General features: G+C 41.6%; 2 protein-coding genes across 3 annotated transcripts in view; both read right to left on the bottom strand.

Annotated features, from left to right (window-relative positions):
- Nucleotides 1-6,887, bottom strand: part of RAB4A (RAB4A, member RAS oncogene family) — a 683,172-nt gene extending 676,285 nt beyond the window's left edge. Inside the window, exon 1 of the mRNA XM_050769444.1 lies at nucleotides 6,884-6,887. The gene's annotated coding sequence lies outside the window, so the exon portion shown is untranslated. The remainder of the gene's footprint in view (nucleotides 1-6,883) is intronic.
- On the bottom strand, nucleotides 116-16,861 carry CCDC190 (coiled-coil domain containing 190). Of its 2 annotated transcripts, XM_050769337.1 has the most exons (5): nucleotides 16,592-16,858; nucleotides 15,355-15,553; nucleotides 11,547-11,673; nucleotides 10,874-11,274; nucleotides 116-2,507 (listed from the first exon to the last, which is right to left on the bottom strand). In XM_050769337.1, exons 1-5 carry the CDS (start codon nucleotides 16,613-16,615, stop codon nucleotides 2,488-2,490), a joined length of 771 nt encoding a protein of 256 aa, XP_050625294.1. In that variant the 5' UTR covers nucleotides 16,616-16,858; the 3' UTR covers nucleotides 116-2,487. The 2 variants fall into 2 exon arrangements, with proteins under 2 accessions (XP_050625294.1, XP_050625288.1); XM_050769331.1 differs by lacking the exon at nucleotides 116-2,507 and having other exon boundaries at nucleotides 6,884-11,274; nucleotides 16,592-16,861.
- Nucleotides 16,862-17,950: the final 1,089 nt, after the last annotated feature.

The raw sequence follows: 17,950 nt of genomic DNA, 5'->3' as shown, positions 1-17,950 counted from the left end.
CATTACCAGCTATGGTAGTTTGATATAAGAAATGCTGTTTTGAAAGCACTGAAGATGAAGCACAGAAAAAGTCTTCTTAGATTCAGACCAGTCTTCTGCAAGAAAAAAAAAATTCTACAATAAGAAAAGAGAAAATTTATTATTAATTTACAAAAACTGTCTTTTGTCTTGATCACATTCAAGGTTTCTTTCAGTTTCATATCCCCAAGAGCACTTTTGGCTCTTGTAGAGAAATATGATGTGTGATTTATTTGGAGGTTGGGAGGAGACAGAGTGGTGTGTGTGTGTGTGTGTGTGTGTTTCACAAATACCTATCTATCAGACATCTTTATTAAATTAGCTTCACAAGCATGAACAAACAGCCTAGAAGTTGGCCATGAGTGCAACAATCATACCTTATTTTCTATTTTCTGTAATGAAAGAACAGCACCAATCACAGAATGGTGTTCAATACAGATATTTGTTGAATGAATCATTCTCAAGCAATACAGCAGTGTGTGTTTTAGCCCCTGGCCAGCAACCAACATGTTGCATATACTATCTTCATTGTGTAACAGAATGCTTAATAAAATTCAACCTCCCCCAGTTGTATTAAAACTGATAAAATAACAAGGAGAGAAAAGAAAGAGATTGATTCTTGGAAGAAAGAGAATGACTTGACTATAGTCACAACATAGGAGTGACTAAAAATCCAGGCATGAAGTAGCTCCTGCCACAGGCAAGATTTTGTCTCCCTGATGTGGCCTGTGCCTCATACACATTGCAATATATTGCCCTCAATCTCCTCTTGTTGACAGTTTCTACCGGACTCCTAGCCACTATCTAATTCTCTTTCTTCGATTTTTTTCTCATTGCTAATCTCTGCCAGAAGGATTGAGAGAGCTAACACAGGTCTCCCAACCTCCAAGTTACTTTCTACATCAAGATAGCATCTTATGTACAAGTCCATGCAGCAGGTCCAGTGAGCTTAGTGTCCCGCAGCCTTCAGAGTTTGGTTGCCAGGGTGTCCCCAGCAAGAGGGGAAGGCCATTACTCCTTGGATTTTCCCAGTTCTTGGAAATGGCATCATCTTTCATGAAGACGCCCAAGCCAGGGACCTGAACCCCACCTTACCTTCTTTCTTCAGACCTAGCCAGCCACCGTGTTCTTCCTCTTGACCACTTTTCTAATCTTCCCCTCCTCTTGATCTACACCCTGCCCTCATTGGATCCCTCAACCTCTCTCATGTTAGCCAGACCTACAGTTTTATGCCCTGATTCTTGGCCTGTCCTGGAAGCCCTTTTGTCTGTAGCAGCCAGAAAGATGTATATAAATTCCAGAAGTGGCTCTAACCTTTTAAAAGCTCTGAAGTAGCCAGGCCGGGACAAAGTCCAGACTGATCAGCATGGTATGTAAGTAGGTTATTCCATTGTATGCCTTTTGTCCCAGTTTATTTATTTTTTTGATTGTTACTTTTTTTTTGAAGATGGTCTTGCTCTGCCACCCAGGCTGGAGTGCAGTGGCCCGATCTCCGCTCACTGCAGCCTCCGCTGCTGGGGTTCAAGTGATTTTCCTGTCTCAGCCTCCTGAGTAGCTGAGATTGCAGATGCACACAGCCACGCCCGGCTAATTTTTTGTATTTTAGTAGAGACAGGGTTTCACCGTGTTGCCCAGGCTGGTCTTGAACTCCTGAGCTCAGGCAATCCTCCTGCCTCGGCCTCCCAAAGTGCTAGGATTACAAGCGTGAGCCACCACACATGGTCTCAGTTTATTTATTAGGAGCATCCCTTTTCACTCTTGGAAGTGTTCGTTTAGACGGTCAGTTATGTAGTCCCCTCAATATCAAGCTTTTCATTATCTGAATCTCCCACTTCTCCAGCTCTTCAGCACATCCGTTCAGCAGCTTATCTCCTGCTCCTCTCTCCCTGGGCTTCCTCCTCCCCCTGGAGCAGGATGACTGTAGCAGATCTTCCAGACGCAACATCTAGGAAGTCACATCCAGATAGGACAGTGTCTAAAGGATGGAAACAACTGTTTTCTCTGTGTCTATTTCTTAGGAATGGGAATATCTTTCCCAGAAGTCTTCAGGAGACTTCCCTTCATGTCTAACTGACAAGGATTGAGTCACATACTCTTTCCCAAACAGGCCTCTGGCAAGAAGGAAAGAATGACCATGACTGATGTTTATCATTTGCGGTAGATGCGAGGAAATAGGTAGCAGCTGTGACTGTAACACCATTTTTTTGTTTAATTTGCTTTGGGGCCTGTTGATTAGAAGGCAAACAAGATCACTGCGTGGGATCTGTGTTCACCCTTAGCCCCAAGCACAGTGCCTGCATCAGCGGGCACTTTTGTTGCCGTTGTTGAACTTTTGGATGGACGTAAGCTAGATGGTATCATGTAGTGGGGAGAACAGGGTCCTTAGAGCTAGATAGAAGTAGGCTTGGTCCCCAGCTCAGCACTTGCTGCCTGTTTAGGATCTTGCTGGACTTCTGAAGTTCAAAATCTCTAAGCTTCAGATTTCTCATCTGTAAAATGAAGCAAAGACTACCCCTGAGAACACATGTAACACATATGAACCAGCCAAAACAGCCAAAGATATTTTTCCAGCTTCTTTTTTTTTTTTTTTTTTTTTTTGAGACGGAGTTTCGCTTTGTCGCCCAGGCTGGAGTGCAGTGGCCTGATCTTGGCTCACTGCAAGCTCCACCTCCCGGGTTCACGCCATTCTCCTGCCTCAGCCTCCCGAGCAGCTGGGATTACAGGCGCCCGACACCACGCCCAGCTAATTTTTTGTATTTTCAGTAGAGACGGGGTTTCACTGTGTTACCCAGGATGGTCTCGATCTCCAGACCTCGTGATCCGCCTTCCTCAGCCTCCCAAAGTGCTGGCATTATAGGCGTGAGTCACCGTGCCCGGCCCAGCTTCTTAACATTTCTATTTAATTCTAACAATATTTTTGAGTGTGGGTGTGGCAACCTTTTGTGTGTGTATGTGTGCACTTGTGAACAGGTGTATGCCATGTGTATGTGGGAATACCTGTAAGAAAAATGGAGGAAAATATCTTCTAAGGAAAATGTCATTCCTGCTCTTGCCATCTGGAATTTATGAGGTCTTTGCTGACTATTTGACCTGTCTTAACTTTCTTTCTTTCTTTTTTTTTCTTTTTTTTTTTTTTTTGAGAGGGAGTCTCGCTCTGTCGCCCAGCCTGGAGTGCAGTGGCGCGATCTCGGCTCACTGCAAGCTCCGACTCCCGGGTTCACGCCATTCTCTTGCCTCAGCCTCCCGAGTAGCTGGGACTACAGGCGCCCACCAACGCGCCCGGCTAATTTTTTGTACTTTTAGTAGAGACGGGGTTTCACCGTGGTCTGGATCTCCTGACCTTGTGATCCGCCGGCCTTGGCCTCCCAAAGTGCTGGGATTACAGGCGTGAGCCACCGCGCCCGGCAGACCTGTCTTAATCTTAAAAAGCCTGTCTTAATCTATTTTTTATTCCAGGAAACTGTTTCTGACGTATGCCTTGTGGATTGTAATAGTCCCTGGAGATGATCTTTGGACAAAGTTTTCACGGTCATATTATTTGGTGGAATTCAGTGTGGTGTGATTTCCCCCTTGACATTCACAGTGACATTAGCATATCAAAGGTTTAGAGAAGTCTCATAGAGAAATTTGTTTTCATTGTTTAACCTAGGTTTCTCCAAATTTATTTTAACCCAGAGTCCTTTTTTTCTGACAGCACCTAGCAAGATCTTTTGCAATACTCTTTGGGAAATTGTATTAGCCTAATTACTGTGTTGCCCAGGCTGGTCTCGAACTCCTGACCTCAGGTGATCCACCCACTTCAGCCTCCCCAAGTGCTGAGATTACAGGTGTGAGCCATTGAGCACTGCCTGATGCTTACCTTGGATCCTACTAGATTCCTGAAAACTAATTGGCTTAGATAACATTTGGTCAAAGAACCAAAAATTTCAGTAATTTCCTAGGAGTCACAGATACATCTTGCCAATTCCAGGGCTGCCATGTCTTTTGGGTAATACAGTTCACTTTCCAGCTCAAACAGTTCCTCTTCAAATTGGGCCACACTAAAAGGCAGGAGTTTGTAATTCAGAGGCATCCCAAGGTTTGTACTCCAAAGGCAGGCACAGAAATAAAATCTGATTCATGTGCATTAAAATCCATGCATTTTGACTAAAGCTGTAATTGTATTTCTTCCAAATAACTCTGAAGCTCTTTAAAATCCACAAATCAATGGAATTCTAAAAATAACTGACACTACTAGTACTGTTTTCTAAAAAATTAGGTAAATTTCCTGGCCCTCAAGGTGACTTGCTTGAACTTGCCACCTTCACCACTAGAGGGCAGCATTGGTTTACACAGGGTGAACAAACTTTCAATTCTAAACTAACGTTCTTTGGTGGGAAAGTGTTCATTTTGGTGTGTTTTGAGAAGTAACTTCATACCTTTGAACTGGGGTTAAGCTGGTTAACCCCCAAAATTCTACCAATTCCAATATCCTATGGAAAAACCCCAAAACGACTAGTATAAATAAGATAGTTATTTCTGTTACTAATATAGTTTTGTTAATTTTTTTAGTGATATTTAGGATTAAATGGCAAAGTATGGGTAAGTTGCAGATTACCCTGAGCCAAAGTACATTCTCCTGAGTGTGAATTATTTTCCATCCCTGGAGAGTTAGCTATGAGGCAAAAGGAAAGTCGGTATAGGCTTTCTATAATGAAAGAATGACCCTTGGGAATCAGTTGTTATAAGAAAAAGCCTCTTATCTTACTGCTGCTTGGATAATTAAGGAAAAGTCTTGATTTTAGAATTGAGGTCCCTGTCAAGGCTTTGTATTAAAACCTGTATTAGGGACTTTTTTTTTTTTTTTTTCTGTTTGGTCATGACACCAGTTGTTAGTACTTCTGCTACAGAAACAAAGATATTTGGGGGCAGTAAAACTCAGATCTGCCAGCTTTTGTGTTTAAGAGAAGTCTCACTTGGTTTAGTAAGGGATGGAGTTAGAACCACAAGATAACATGTTCTTAAGTTCCCTGTGATTCCTAGAATTGCCTTATCTTGCTGATCTCTTTCTGTCCAGATTTTTAATTCTCTTCCTATAGACTATGCCAAATGTCATTTTTAGTCCAAACTCAATTAATTTTAGTTTTCTTTATGTTGGGACCCAACTGTATTAGTTGGGGTTATCTAGAGGGACAGAACTAATAGGATAGACATATATATGTATATATGTATATATCCCCATAACAGATATATATAGGGGAGTTTATTAAGTATTAACTTACACAATCACGAGATCCTATAATAGGTTGTCCGCAGGCTGAGGAGCAAGGAGAGCCAGTCTGAATCCCAAACCTGAACAACTTGGAGTCCGATGTTTGAGGACAGGAAGCCTCCAGCACGGGAGAAAGATGTAGACTGGGAGGCTGGGCCAGTCTAGTCTTTTCACATTTTCTGCTTGCTTTATATTCTAGCTGTGCTGGCAGCTGATTAGATGGTGCCCACCCAGATGGAGGGTGGGTCTGCCTTCCCAGTCCATTGACTCAAATGTTAATCTCCTTTGGCAACACCCTCACAGACACACCCAGGATCAATACGTTGACTCAGTCAAGTTGACACCTAGTATTAACCATCACACCAACTTATACTTCATTTTGCTTGTATTTTTCAGACAGACCTGGATAAAGACACTGCCAAATGTTTTTACCAAAATTTGCTGGGACTTAAAAAAGTGTATTAGGGCTGCCATTCACCCTTAGTTCCCTGAAACATGATCACCTCCCTCCAGCATACTGATAGCTAGCATACTGCGGGTATGAGTGCTTGTAGTGAACTACCATCTGAGTCCTTGGGGGCACCTTCTTTTTATGGCCATTTTTAAAAAGATTGTTGTGGGTCTCAGTGTCTGAATGAGTGTGTACTCCCCAAGGAAAATGAGAGGAAAATCCTCTAAGAAAAAATATCATTCAAATATGAATTCTTATACCTCTTATGTAAAATGTATCTGCTCTTTCATTTAATAGTATCAAAATAATTACTAGCATCACTATTATTCTGCTCATACTATCCTACTTGCTGGAGCTCCAGGGGAAGCCAGGAGGAAAGTAGGCTGAGGTCTCAGTGATGCAGGCAGATGCTTGCTCACTTTCTGTTGCTCTCTCCACAGCTGAATCAGTCACTTGGTTTGGCAATCCTAGCTCTTGTCCTTTAGTTTTGAACCCTTGGTCTATGCTGTTTGCCTCATTTCTTCCACCTCACTATGAACAAATAGTCCTCAGAATATTCAAAAATTTTCCAGTTGTGAATTGCATTGACATCTTTGTATATAGCATGCATACATTTTGTTTATCACACATTTTTAAAGTAAGATTTAGTTTTATTAATAATTTTGAGTTGAAAGGGTCCATGCAAGTATTCAGTTTGATTCTGACCAAAATGTGCTACATGCATTTGGAGTCTTTTTATGTGTATTTGTATGTGTTTTCCTTTTACCAGGAAAGTTTCCTCGTTGCCCAGTTTCATGCAACCAGTTCAATGGGATTAAACTTGAGTAGTTCAAAAATAATTTAACTAATTACATTAAATTTTGTTTACAATTTTTTAATGATGCCTACTATTAGGACACAGAGCAGCAACATATTCACAATAGTGGTGGGAAGGTGGAAAAGTTAGGGGATAGTTTGCATTATGCCTAATCATGTAAAACATTTTTTTCCTATAAATCTTAAGGGGGCCACACATGCCCCAAGCCACATTGAGATGAGGACCATATAATAAAGACCTGTGTTTCTTATAGTCAGTGTAATTCAGTGCAATGCATCTTTATATAGGTTAAGTTGAAAAATCTCAGTTTGGTGAGGTATAAATATGGAATGGTTATCTTTTCTTACCCCCAATAACTGTGACCAACTTTGCTTAATATTACTTCAGTCTGATCTGATAACTTCCATGCACTTCTGTTCTAAAAGTTTTACTGCCAGTAGATATTCATTTAACTGCATTTAGGTTATTATTACTTATGGTTCTTGTCCAGTTTACAGTCTTCCTTCCCCACCTGGTAGAACTTCTGTTCTACTGCAGTGGCCTCAGGCAGAAGAGGAGGACCTGGTTGCCTGCTCTCCCTTCTTCTGTCTTCAGTGCCTGAATGCCTGATCCAGTAGGTGTGGGTGGAGGTGAGGGAATGAGTTGGTTCATGCAATTGTTCACACACCTCTGGCTCCTCCCCCCGCCTTTTTTTTTGCAACGGTTGCTTGCTATTCTGGTTGTCAATGGTGAGGTTGGGCTGCTGACGTCTGTTTGGACTGGTGCTCTCTGCTTCCCTGGTACTCTTGATGTGAGGGCAAAACACTTGCCCAAGAGTGATTTCCTCTGCCCTTCCTTCAAGGCTCATTTCACCTTGAGAGGAGCTGGTCCCTCCAGTGTTCCTGGTAACAACTTACCCAACCTTCCTCCCACACTGAGGATTGTGAGATCCTTCAGGGTGCTCTTTAGTAGCCTCCAGGACCTGGGGACCCTGGGTGAGAGGCTGAGTCTCTACCTCTGGGAGTTTCCAGCTGCCTCTGTCTCTAGGTGAGAAATGGAATCTCTTCGCATTGAATGAGTTAAGGCAACAAGTCAAAAGCTCCTTCTTCCTCATGGGGGAGGAAACGGGGAAGGGATTATCTGTCCCCAGTACATCTCTGAATGAATGAATGGATGAATGCAATAAAAATGTTTCCTCAAAATTGAAGTATAAATTATCCGTTTTAACCATTTGTTACTAATTTGAATGTTAAAGATTTGTATTTGTAGGGTTGAAAGCATTTCTTAACTGAAAACGAGGGCAGGAGCCATCGGACACGTGTCATTCCCCATCTTCTTTGAGAGGAGAGTATGGGAAAAGAGTATCCTCGTCTTCGTTCCTCATCCACATTCTGGTATGGAGAAAGCTATTTTACTTACCATGAGCCTCAGTTTCTTTATCTGTAAAATGGCAGCAAGTATCTCCCTGATTTTCTATCTCAGAAGGTTTTGTGAATATTTAATGTAATGGTACAGGGTGGAGTTTCCAATCTTGGCACTATTGATGTTTTGTGCTTGTTAATTCTTTGTTTTAGAGGGCTGCTCCATGTATTATAGAATTTATGGTCCCTACCTACTAGACTCCAGTAGCAGCCCCCTCACCTCAGTTGTGACAACCAGAAATACCTCTGGACAGTGCTAGATGTTTTTTGGGGGCGGGGGGGCACATTTGCTCCTAGCTGAGAACCACTGGTATAAGCACAGTAACTGTGCCTAGTCGAGAGCAAGCCATCCTAGAACACCATGTGCCGTGCGAGGATTAAGGTTTTAAACTGTTCTTTAGAATTTAATGAGTTACGCAAGAAAGGCTCCATGCAGCAGCGTTCTCTTTGATTGTGTTAAGTTGTACTAATCAGAGTATTACATCCATTGTATTGAAGAAGGAAAATGTATTAGACTAAATGATAAGAAGATAAAATCGAGGTGGTTAGAAGATTTTTAAATGTATAATTTGTGGCAATGCAGGGAATATTTAAAACAGGATATACTAAAAGTGCAGACAGATCTGGGTCTGTCAGATGTATATGAAGACACAAGCAAGACAGCAAGGAGGAACATGCAGAATGTTCCCTTCTGTAGATGGCAGGAGTGAGGTGGACTTGGAGCAGAGGGCGTGGAACCAAGTAGAAGAAAGGTGTGGGCTGAGGCTGGCTCCCTCTGCCTTGTGATGGCCCCTTCTAACTGTGATAGCTAGTACAGTGAAAAGACCCACTTAGGAGTGACAAACCATTCACTCAGGACTCAGCCTTGAGGGAGAATTGTGATGATGATAGGCAAGGCTTGCGTAGAAGGCAAGAAGAAAGACATTTTAGGAAAGAGCTTGTGCAGTTTACAAAGGGGTTCTCTAATTGTTGTATGCCTATTCCTGTTGGCCCAAGCATGGCTGGTGCAAATAAGTTAAGTTTTCGTGAATCAGTTCTGTCACCTGTGGCCTATCTTCCTCTGCTGCTTTGCTTCATGGAAGAAAATCTTGGCAGTAGCAGATTTCTTGTGTTCTTTTCACTATAAAGTATTGTCTCCCCATTGAAGGTCAGAGGCTGGGCTAATGAAACTGACTCTCACATGTTTGATCTAAGCTTTTGTCTTCAGATAGGTGGTAGTGTGGTGTAATGAAAGAGCGTGAGCAAGGAAATTGAGTAGAGGAGAGATCAAATGCTAGACTGCCATCTACTAGCAAGTTGCCACCACTCTTCCCTCAATTTCCTTATCTGTGAAATGGGGATAAAGAAAACTATTTTGCAGCATTGTTTTGAGGATCAGTTGGCATGCTGTGTGGAATGTGCCAGGATGGGGGGAGGTACTGAAAAATAGGAGCTATTAGGAATTGCTATTTTTAAACACAGGAATTCTAAATCTGAATTAAATGAAATGTTTTCAAACTAAATATACTTCAAATTTATATTTAATGAACTATAAATTAAATATGAATTAATCTTCATTGCAGGCCCTTTGTCATATTAGTAGGTTGGGGTCCTTTATCATTTCTGAGCTAAATAACCTTGTTTCATCAAAATATCCCAGGCTGGGTTACATCAAGTATGGATGCCAGATATGAAATAGGCCCTCAAGTTCATACTTCTGGAATTAAAATTTGTTATTGGGCTGAAGATTTGAATTTATCCACCATAGAGGCATGATTTCTTTGAGACCTATGGCGCAAGATGATTTTCCTAATAAAGTCAGTATAGATAAAAAGTGGTGATGATTTTATTCTACACTTCATTAGGTAGACAATAAGTTTAAATGTGTTAACAAAAAGCTATTGTTTTCTGATGACTTATGATACTACTTATTTTTAGTGTGATATTTGGATCCCTTGAATGGGAAACAAAATCTAATCGATTCTTTTACAATGTAGGCCAAGTCATAGAGGCCTACTTGAAACAATAACTTGTTAACAATGTTAGTACCTCTCATTTTACAGTGAAATCGTTTTGATAGAGTCTGCTATGCATTTGACAGCATGTTGGGAGATGATTAAAAGTTTTTAAAATCCTTTGATTCTCAAAGATACGAGACGGAAAAGATTGTCCATTATTCTTTCAATAGGATTCAAAAAATTTGATAGGAGCAGGTTGAAAGTGGGAAGGTGAAAACTAAAATGGAGCTATCTGTAAATAAAGGAAAGAAGGAAACGGCTTCCAAAGAAAGCACATGGGTGTGGTTAAAGAGCGGGTTTTCTTTGCAGACCATGTTACAGTACATGTTTACAATCGCATTCCTATTCCTACCACTACTGTATATCAAACTAAAAAAAGAGAATAGCTACGCCGTTTTGCCAGCAGGTGGCACCATGAGAATCTCCTAGAAGAAACCGGAAGTCCCTGAAAGCAAGACTCTTACTGTTTTCCCAAGTCCAGTCATCAATATATATTCATATTGTTGATGACATCATAAACACATCCCTTAAAAAGCACTTTCAGAAGATTCATTCCTCCCCTCCTTTTTCATATATTAGCATTGTTCATTCAAGAAATATTATATTCCCGGAAAATAATAGGAAGTTTAAAATAAAATTGTAACTCAATTATGTTTATTTGTTTTTCTCTGTATTGCTTAATATAGCCATTTGAGGAGCACATTTCCTTAGCAATAATGGAATATGTTATTATCAGGCTATGTTAAATGGTTAGAGAGGAAGAAACTTAGAAGGTGCTCTATTTTCACACTCCTCGCCTGCCTTCCAGGGATTCCCCATGCCCAAATACCTCCCCAATGCTAAGCAACCTCTCAGACTCAGGGGGCACCCTGTGCCGGAGATAATGCACATTTCTGGCCTTTGAAAGCAACTCTAAGAAGGCTGGCTTCGTGAACTCACCTTCGAAGCTTCCTGCACATTCCGTGTGATTTGGAGGAATTTGTTTTCCAGTGTTCCCATCTGGCTTTACAGCAACATCTTTTGATCTGGTCTTATCAGCATGTGCCGTTCCACTATTACGAGCTAGGCTGGAACTAGGACCTTGTTCTATGGTGTTGGTGGAAACCTCTTGATTTTGGCATAGAACAGAGATGCCCTTGCTGGAGTCTACATCCTTAGGTGGATTCACAGAATCTTTCTCTTGGGCTTGTGGTTGCTCTTTCGTGAAGCAGGCAGTTCTGTTATTTTGAGAGAGTAGCTGCTCTTTGCTCTTCATGGAGTCTTTGAGGCCAGGATCATGTGAAGGAGGCAGCTGGGACTTGCTTTTGTATGTGTCTTGGGTCACACGGGTTGCCAATGCTCTGAGAAAGGAGATAAAAGAAAGATCTCTGAAAACCAATAAAGAGGCTCTTCTTTAGATCTTTCAACTTACTAGAATGTGGTCCTCTTCAGTATCAGCCAAGGTAATATAGGTGGGAATGGGGTGGTGGGTGAAATTGAATGGTAACGATGTAGGGAAAATGTCTCACTTAAGAAGGGGAACGGAGCATTTCTTCAGGAAAACAGTTTAAAGAGGTCAGTTGGGAAGAGGGACTTAATGTCATACCCATGAGTTTAGTAATCAAGTTCTTACCTCATTTTCTTAGCCTGTGGGGCTCTGTGCTGCTGCCCTCCCTGTGGTGAGAACATGAGAACATCTTCTGGTCTCTTCTGAATTCCATTCCCCAAATAAGAGGAGAACTTTTTCTTCATGGTTTTTGCTTGAGTTAATTAAGAAGTGTTATGAGTTGGATTGTGTCTTTAAATTTTTTACTTTCAAGTCCTAACCCCCAGTACCTCAGAGTGGGACTTTATTTGGAGATAAGATCTTACAGAGATAACAAAATTAAAATGCGGTCATTAGGGTGGGTCCTAATCCTATATTACTGGTGTCCTTATAAGGAAAGGAACTTAGAACACACAGACACATACAGGGAGAGCACTAAGAGACACAGGGAGAAGACAGCCATCTATAAGCCAAGGAGAGAGGCCTGCAACAGAGCCTTCCTTCACAGTTTTCAGAAGGAACCAACATGTCTGACATATTGATTTTGAATTTCCAGACTCTAGAATTGTAAGGCAATACATTTTTGTTGTTTAAGGCACCCAGTTTGTAGTTCTTTGTTATGGCAGCCCTAGAAAACCAACATAAGAAGAAGAAAAAGAATTCTGTAAACTGGGCTTTCAGAAAACCAATGCGTATAAACCTTGGTGTATATTACACATTAGGTTCATCTGGTGTGATAGATGAAAACGGAAAAATTTAAAGCAGTTTTCCAGTGTTTACCTAGTATATGTTAAAGAGGATTTAGAAACACTAAGATCAGAGGTTTAAACTGGCTAAGCCCGTGGAGGTTTCCTTTGAACATTTTACTTGGCAAGCACAATGTTTTCAAAAACAAAATGACTGGGTGTGAGTGGATTGTCTCCTTCACCGCAATTATGTGACCTCCTACCCAACTGTGAGTTTGCAACTGCCAGCCATGACTAAGTGGACTTTTCACTTGTTGAGTTGATGTTTTAGCATCTTGCAGACATAGCTGCTATGGAGAACTCAATTAGTTTTTAAGACATCTCATGAACTGGTCCTTTAGAGTTGAAAGTCTTGGACTAGTTTTGCTCATGGGACAGAATTCTTTAAATCTACAGTTCGGTTAATAGGCACCAAGCAGAGGGAATATGACCAGATAGGGAACCTAGAATTCACATTGAACTCCTAATACTCTTTCATATGATCGCTTCTTTGTGAAGCGATCAGAACAAGGAAGAGTTCTTTGTGAGCCTCTCATCCTTTGTTTTCTCCTTGGGGTCTTTTGTGGGGGTCTCGGACATGTAAGAACTTCACCTATTCCATATAAACTGAGGGATTTTGAGCTACTTCTCCCAGCAAGGTCTGTCTTCTGAAGTTTAGACCTACGGGGATAATAGGTTGAGAAATGAACATATCTTTTCTTTGAAACTTGATATTTCTCCAATGTTCTCTCTGTGAAGGTATGGTACTTCTACCCACCCAGTTACCAGATTTGACAAGCTCATTTGAGCACCTACTTTGTGCCAGGCAATATACTTTAGATTCTGGTTTTCTTTACCCTTGGACATATATTTAGTCTTAAAGCTCCAACAATTCTACTTTCTAAATATCTTGAGATGCTCGTCTTCTCATTTGCTTCACCTGACCAATGCCCTAGTTTAGGCCTTGAAACCATGGCCTGAACTTTGTAATTCTATCAGGTCTACTCTGACTATAGCCTGAGGTCTGTTTTACCTTAAACTTTGCACCCAGAATGATCTTTTTAACATTTGAGCATGTAATTTTCACCAGTCTCAAACCCTACAGGGTGAACTCTCAACTCTTTTGCAAGACCTGTGAAGTCATTCATGATTGGATTGGATTGGAGACATTGGCTATTTTGCGTTGTCTCTGAAAACTGCACCTACACGTTCTCCTCTTCCCCACTTCCATGTCACGTGCCTGCAGTACTGAGTTATTTGAGGCAAGCAGTGCTCACTTATGTGCCTTTGTACATACTCTTCCTTTTGCCGGGAGTGGCCCCATTCCATATGTCCTCCTGACAAACTTCCCACCCTTTCCCCATTCTCCTCCTCCTCTAAGATTCTGCTCACATACTGTGTCTTTTGGGAAATCTTAGCTAAAGCCCTTTGATAGACACAGGAACCTTTTTATGTTCCTGCCCTACTTTGCGAGGAACTCAATTAGCAGTTTTGATAATCATTTTTTATAAGCGGAACTACTCTCCAGTGTAAATATGAGTACCTTGAGGGCAGAGACCACGGTTTTTCATATTTGCATTCCAGACTCTACCTGAGTAGCTGTTTTGCAAAGTCTGGTCTGAAAAACACCTGTCCCAGAATAATCTGCCTTAGTATCATCGCAGTTAAAAATGTGGATTTTTAAGCCTAATTTCTAACCTGCTGACTCAAAGGACTGGCAACATGCATCTTAAATAATCTACTCACTGGCATAGAATTGAATCTCAATAACAATTTCATTTAAATGAATCATGGAAAACTATTGCCTAGCACAGTGCCTAAGAAATATTGAGACTTAATACATATTGCTTCCTTCCTGTATCCCTGATTTTACTGTCAAGAAGTCTGAGGCTTAGAGAGAATATGACTTCCCAAAGGATATGGAGGCAGAAGCACCTGAATCAAAGTTTTCTACCTCCTGATTCATACTGTTTCCAATCCAACTCTCTACTCAGCAAGGACAGCCACTTACTAGGGCCTGGCCTTTTGTACACCCTCCTGAGAGTAGCCATCTGATCTTCAGTGTCCTTTTTGAATAAGAGTGGGAATCAACCAAATGCCTTCTAAGACCCTTTTCCAGTATGTGAGCTCTCATTCTAGGTTGGTTTAAGCATTTATTGCAGACAGGGAAATTGAAAGCAGAGGAGTTCGGTTAGTTGCTCAGAGTATCTTTCAAACCCAAAGCTGGAGGTTAGAAAGAATTCCCAGGCTAGACATTTGGCTATTACTCTTGGCATTTATGTCATGTATAAGCTCTGTTGACCTGAAATATTTTATGTTCATTTATAGCACCTGGCCTTCCTCTTGAACATGCTCTGTCCATTTCAGACTCCTGAGTTCTGGCACTTGCCTTCAGTAAGAAAGGATGTAGTCTTCAAGAGCCAAGATATTTCTTTCCTGTGCTGAATTTTTAAGTAATATTAAAAGCTAATTATTTTAATGATGAACAAAGGAGAACTAGTTTCTACAGACTGTACAACTGTGACAATTTTCAACAAAAACAGTAGAAGGGTTTCAATTGTGTAACAATTTTTAATGGATAAGAGTGTGCACTTATATAGCACTTACTTTATCCAAGTGCTCACTGAATCCTCAAATAACTTCATAAGGTAGGAAATACTTTTATTTGACATTGGAGGAAGCTGAGGTACTAATTCCAGAGACACTTTTTCTTTCCTTTCTTTTTTAACTTTCATAAAGTGGGCTAGGACAGCGACTTGCACATTAGTAACTGCTCAATAAATTGTTGTTAGATCCAAAAGAGAAAGATCGGATATCAAAAAATGGGTGAAACCAAATCAGCCCAGATAATGAAAGAAAATCAAAATGAAAAATAAAATTTAAAAGAAGAAAACAAAGGATTTAAGCAAGAAAGAGCTAACTTGAATGATGGCAGTGACTGGAAGCCTGAGAAATGTTAGCTCAAGAAGGCTTACAGGTAGGCTGCTGGGGGGAGCTATGTAATTGACGGGGGAGGGACAAGGAAGGCTAGGCAGCCTAAAATCCAGGCTCTGATCAGAAGCTCTTGCTGTCTTGGCACTCAGGTCTCTGAAAGGGCCTTAGCGGAGTGATGGGCCCACTGCCCTGCTGTGCCTCTGGGGCATCTTCCTCCCCAGTCCTGAAAGTCTTACCTTGCTGCAACTTCTGCAGTTCTTTTCGGAGCTGCCTCTGCTCCCAGGTCAGCAATTTCACATGGTAGAGGCAGATATCCTCCAGTTTCTGCAGCCTTTGGTCCAGTCTGGCTTCAGCCTGCTTGGCATTCTTCCTCTCCAAATCAAAGTGCTTATACAATTGTTGCCTGACCATGTGCCTCTCCATCTTCTTTACGGTCTAGAGACAATAAGGCATCACAACTAACCTGATCAATGGAAGACTGAGATACTGACCCCCAGCTTTTAATCAGAGATCAGTGGTTGAACCTGTGTATTTCTGAAACCACAGGTGCCTAGTCAGATGAAATCACACTATTGTTAAATGAGTTTCCAGAGTAACACAGAAGGATTGAGGGTAGTCATTCCTCTGAGCCTCAGCCTCCTTGTCAATAAAATAGTGATACAATACAATAGGCTCCCCCAACACAGCTCCCAGTCAGATTTGTGTGAAGATCAATTGAGATGGGTAAGAACTACTCTTTGGGAAAAAAAGGTAGCCTATATATATAAGGCATTATTCACCCAATAAGAAAAGCCTCTTTTACTGTTCTTAAAGGCTCCCAAAGAGGCTGCTCAGAGATCTGGAGAGGATTTTGGAATTTAGGACGTGGCCATTCCTTCCCGCACCCTGCCAGTTCATTAATTCACATATGCGTAGGTTCATTCAGCCTATAATCCTACTGTATGCCAGGTGCTATGCTAAAAGCTAAGAGTAATGGTGAATGAGACACAGTTCCTACTCTCAAGGGGCTTTCTCGAAAAGTGGAAGATTGGGGTATCCTGATTACAAAGTAGAACAGCATCCATGATGAGTAGTCTGGGCAACACCAGGGAAGCTGCTTAGATTGGGCAAAAGCTCCTCTTCTCGTCCTCACCCATCTTCTCAGACTTTAGATGCTCTCCTTCCTCCATGTACCCTGATGTCTAAGCCCACACCTGCTTCTTTCTCCTCTAAATAGCACTAAGTAGGGACTCATTTTTCTCTCGTTTGAGTCTCTCTAACACTTTTCTCAGAGCTCAGAGCACAACATGTGCTCAGGATATAAACAGATTGCTGTCAACAAAAGTTTTGGTGATTATAATGCAGAAAAAAAGCTTAACATTAAAAAGGAGGAAAAGGTCAGGACACGGGAAAGAAATACATTTTAAGGCACTTGTTTTAGTGTCTAAAGCATAGACTAAACTTTTGTTAAAGAACAGGGCCAGTAGAACTTACCTCCAAATCCAGGGTTTTCACCATCAGACTATGTCTTGTTTCTTTTGCTATGTTAGGCTGAGTCTGGATTAATGAGCTTATTTTTCTTCAGTAAACTTAGGAGTCTGGTGTTTGGAGAAAGGACAGAGGGAGATCCGTTGGAGAGGGCTGTGAGGAGAATGTTAAATACACTTGAAAGCTCTCTTCATCCCTCCCTACCTCCCCTGGTCAAGAATGCTAGCTCCTTGGGCCATGGCACTCATCCCTGCTGGAGAGGCCAGAGCTCAAAATAGCTCTGTGGGTAAAAGAAGCCTGCCAGCTTCTAGCCTGTCCCAAGAGGGGCCCACAGAGCTCCTTCTGGGCTGTGTCCATGGGAGCCAGGAATGAAAGCAAGGAGTGTCTGTGTTCTCAATCTCTCTCTCCCCCACCCTTTCCTCCTTTCCCTCCTTTTCTTTTTTTCTCTCTTTGCCATACCCCCTTTCCCTAACCTTCATTCCTACTTCTTGAAAACCAGGTCAGCCTCAAAAAGAAAGCACCCTGTTTTTTTTTTCTGTCATGACTGTGCCCACTTCGTGCAGGAGAGAAGTTAATTTATTTTGTATTATTGCACACTGTAGTGACCTTCTCCAGGCCTCTCCACGTGCTCAGAGCACTTTGGTGCTTATCAAGATTTTCAAAGTGGTGAAAGCAGCACTAAGCAAAGTAAAATTAAAATCAACTTTTGTGCGCATATTTTGAACAGCTACAGTAGAAGGCTGAGCAGAGCCATTGTTTATATAACAAGATATTGAGTGGGATTTTTACTGTTGCCTTGGAGCTTCATCTGAAAATAAGAGGCACTGATATGCCACAGTCTAAATAGAGCTGCCAACACTGGGGCCTGGTAATCCCCCCAGAGTGTACTGACACGCAGGCAGCTAAACAGGACCTACTAACCACAATCATTGCCCAGCAAATAAGTAATTATAAGGAGATTACGGGGGATAGCAGGGAGGAAGAACATGCTACTCTCGCAGTGGGAGGTAGTTCCTTTCCCATCCTTTCTCATGAGGTAATTCCCTCACCTCCAGAATTTAAATGAATGAGGTGGGATTCCAAGAAAATTATCTGGGAGAATGAGATGCTACACAAGGTGAGACCGGGATTGGGATCATACCCCCAGCTAGAGGCTTGTTGACTGCAGAACAATAGAGCAGTCCCCATTCCATCCCTTTGTTGCCACTATAGCTGATGATAGTGAGGGATTTCTTAGAAAAGCTTGGTTCCTGCATGTCATTTTGAGAGGGAACTGAAGAGGAAAGCCTTGCAGAAATAATCTATGACTGAAGGGCAAGAAGAAGCCTTAGTGTGGAGTGCCTAGGAAAAGAATGGTGGTCAAAG

Source organism: Macaca thibetana, chromosome 1 (genome assembly GCF_024542745.1).
Source record: "Macaca thibetana thibetana isolate TM-01 chromosome 1, ASM2454274v1, whole genome shotgun sequence".
Lineage (NCBI taxonomy): Eukaryota > Metazoa > Chordata > Mammalia > Primates > Cercopithecidae > Macaca > Macaca thibetana.
The sequence above is the reverse complement of the archived record's forward strand: the minus strand, read 5'-3'. Positions and strand labels throughout refer to the sequence as shown.

Coding starts and splice junctions, on each gene's coding strand:
- CCDC190 (XM_050769331.1), bottom strand. CDS start 16,615: ATGGTGAAAACCCTGGATTTGGAG. Junction 15,554..16,591: donor TGAAAACCCTGGATTTGGAG/GTAAGTTCTACT, acceptor TATTGTCTCTAG/ACCGTAAAGAAGATGGAGAG. Junction 11,275..11,546: donor CCACAGGCTAAGAAAATGAG/GTAAGAACTTGA, acceptor CTCCTTTCTCAG/AGCATTGGCAACCCGTGTGA.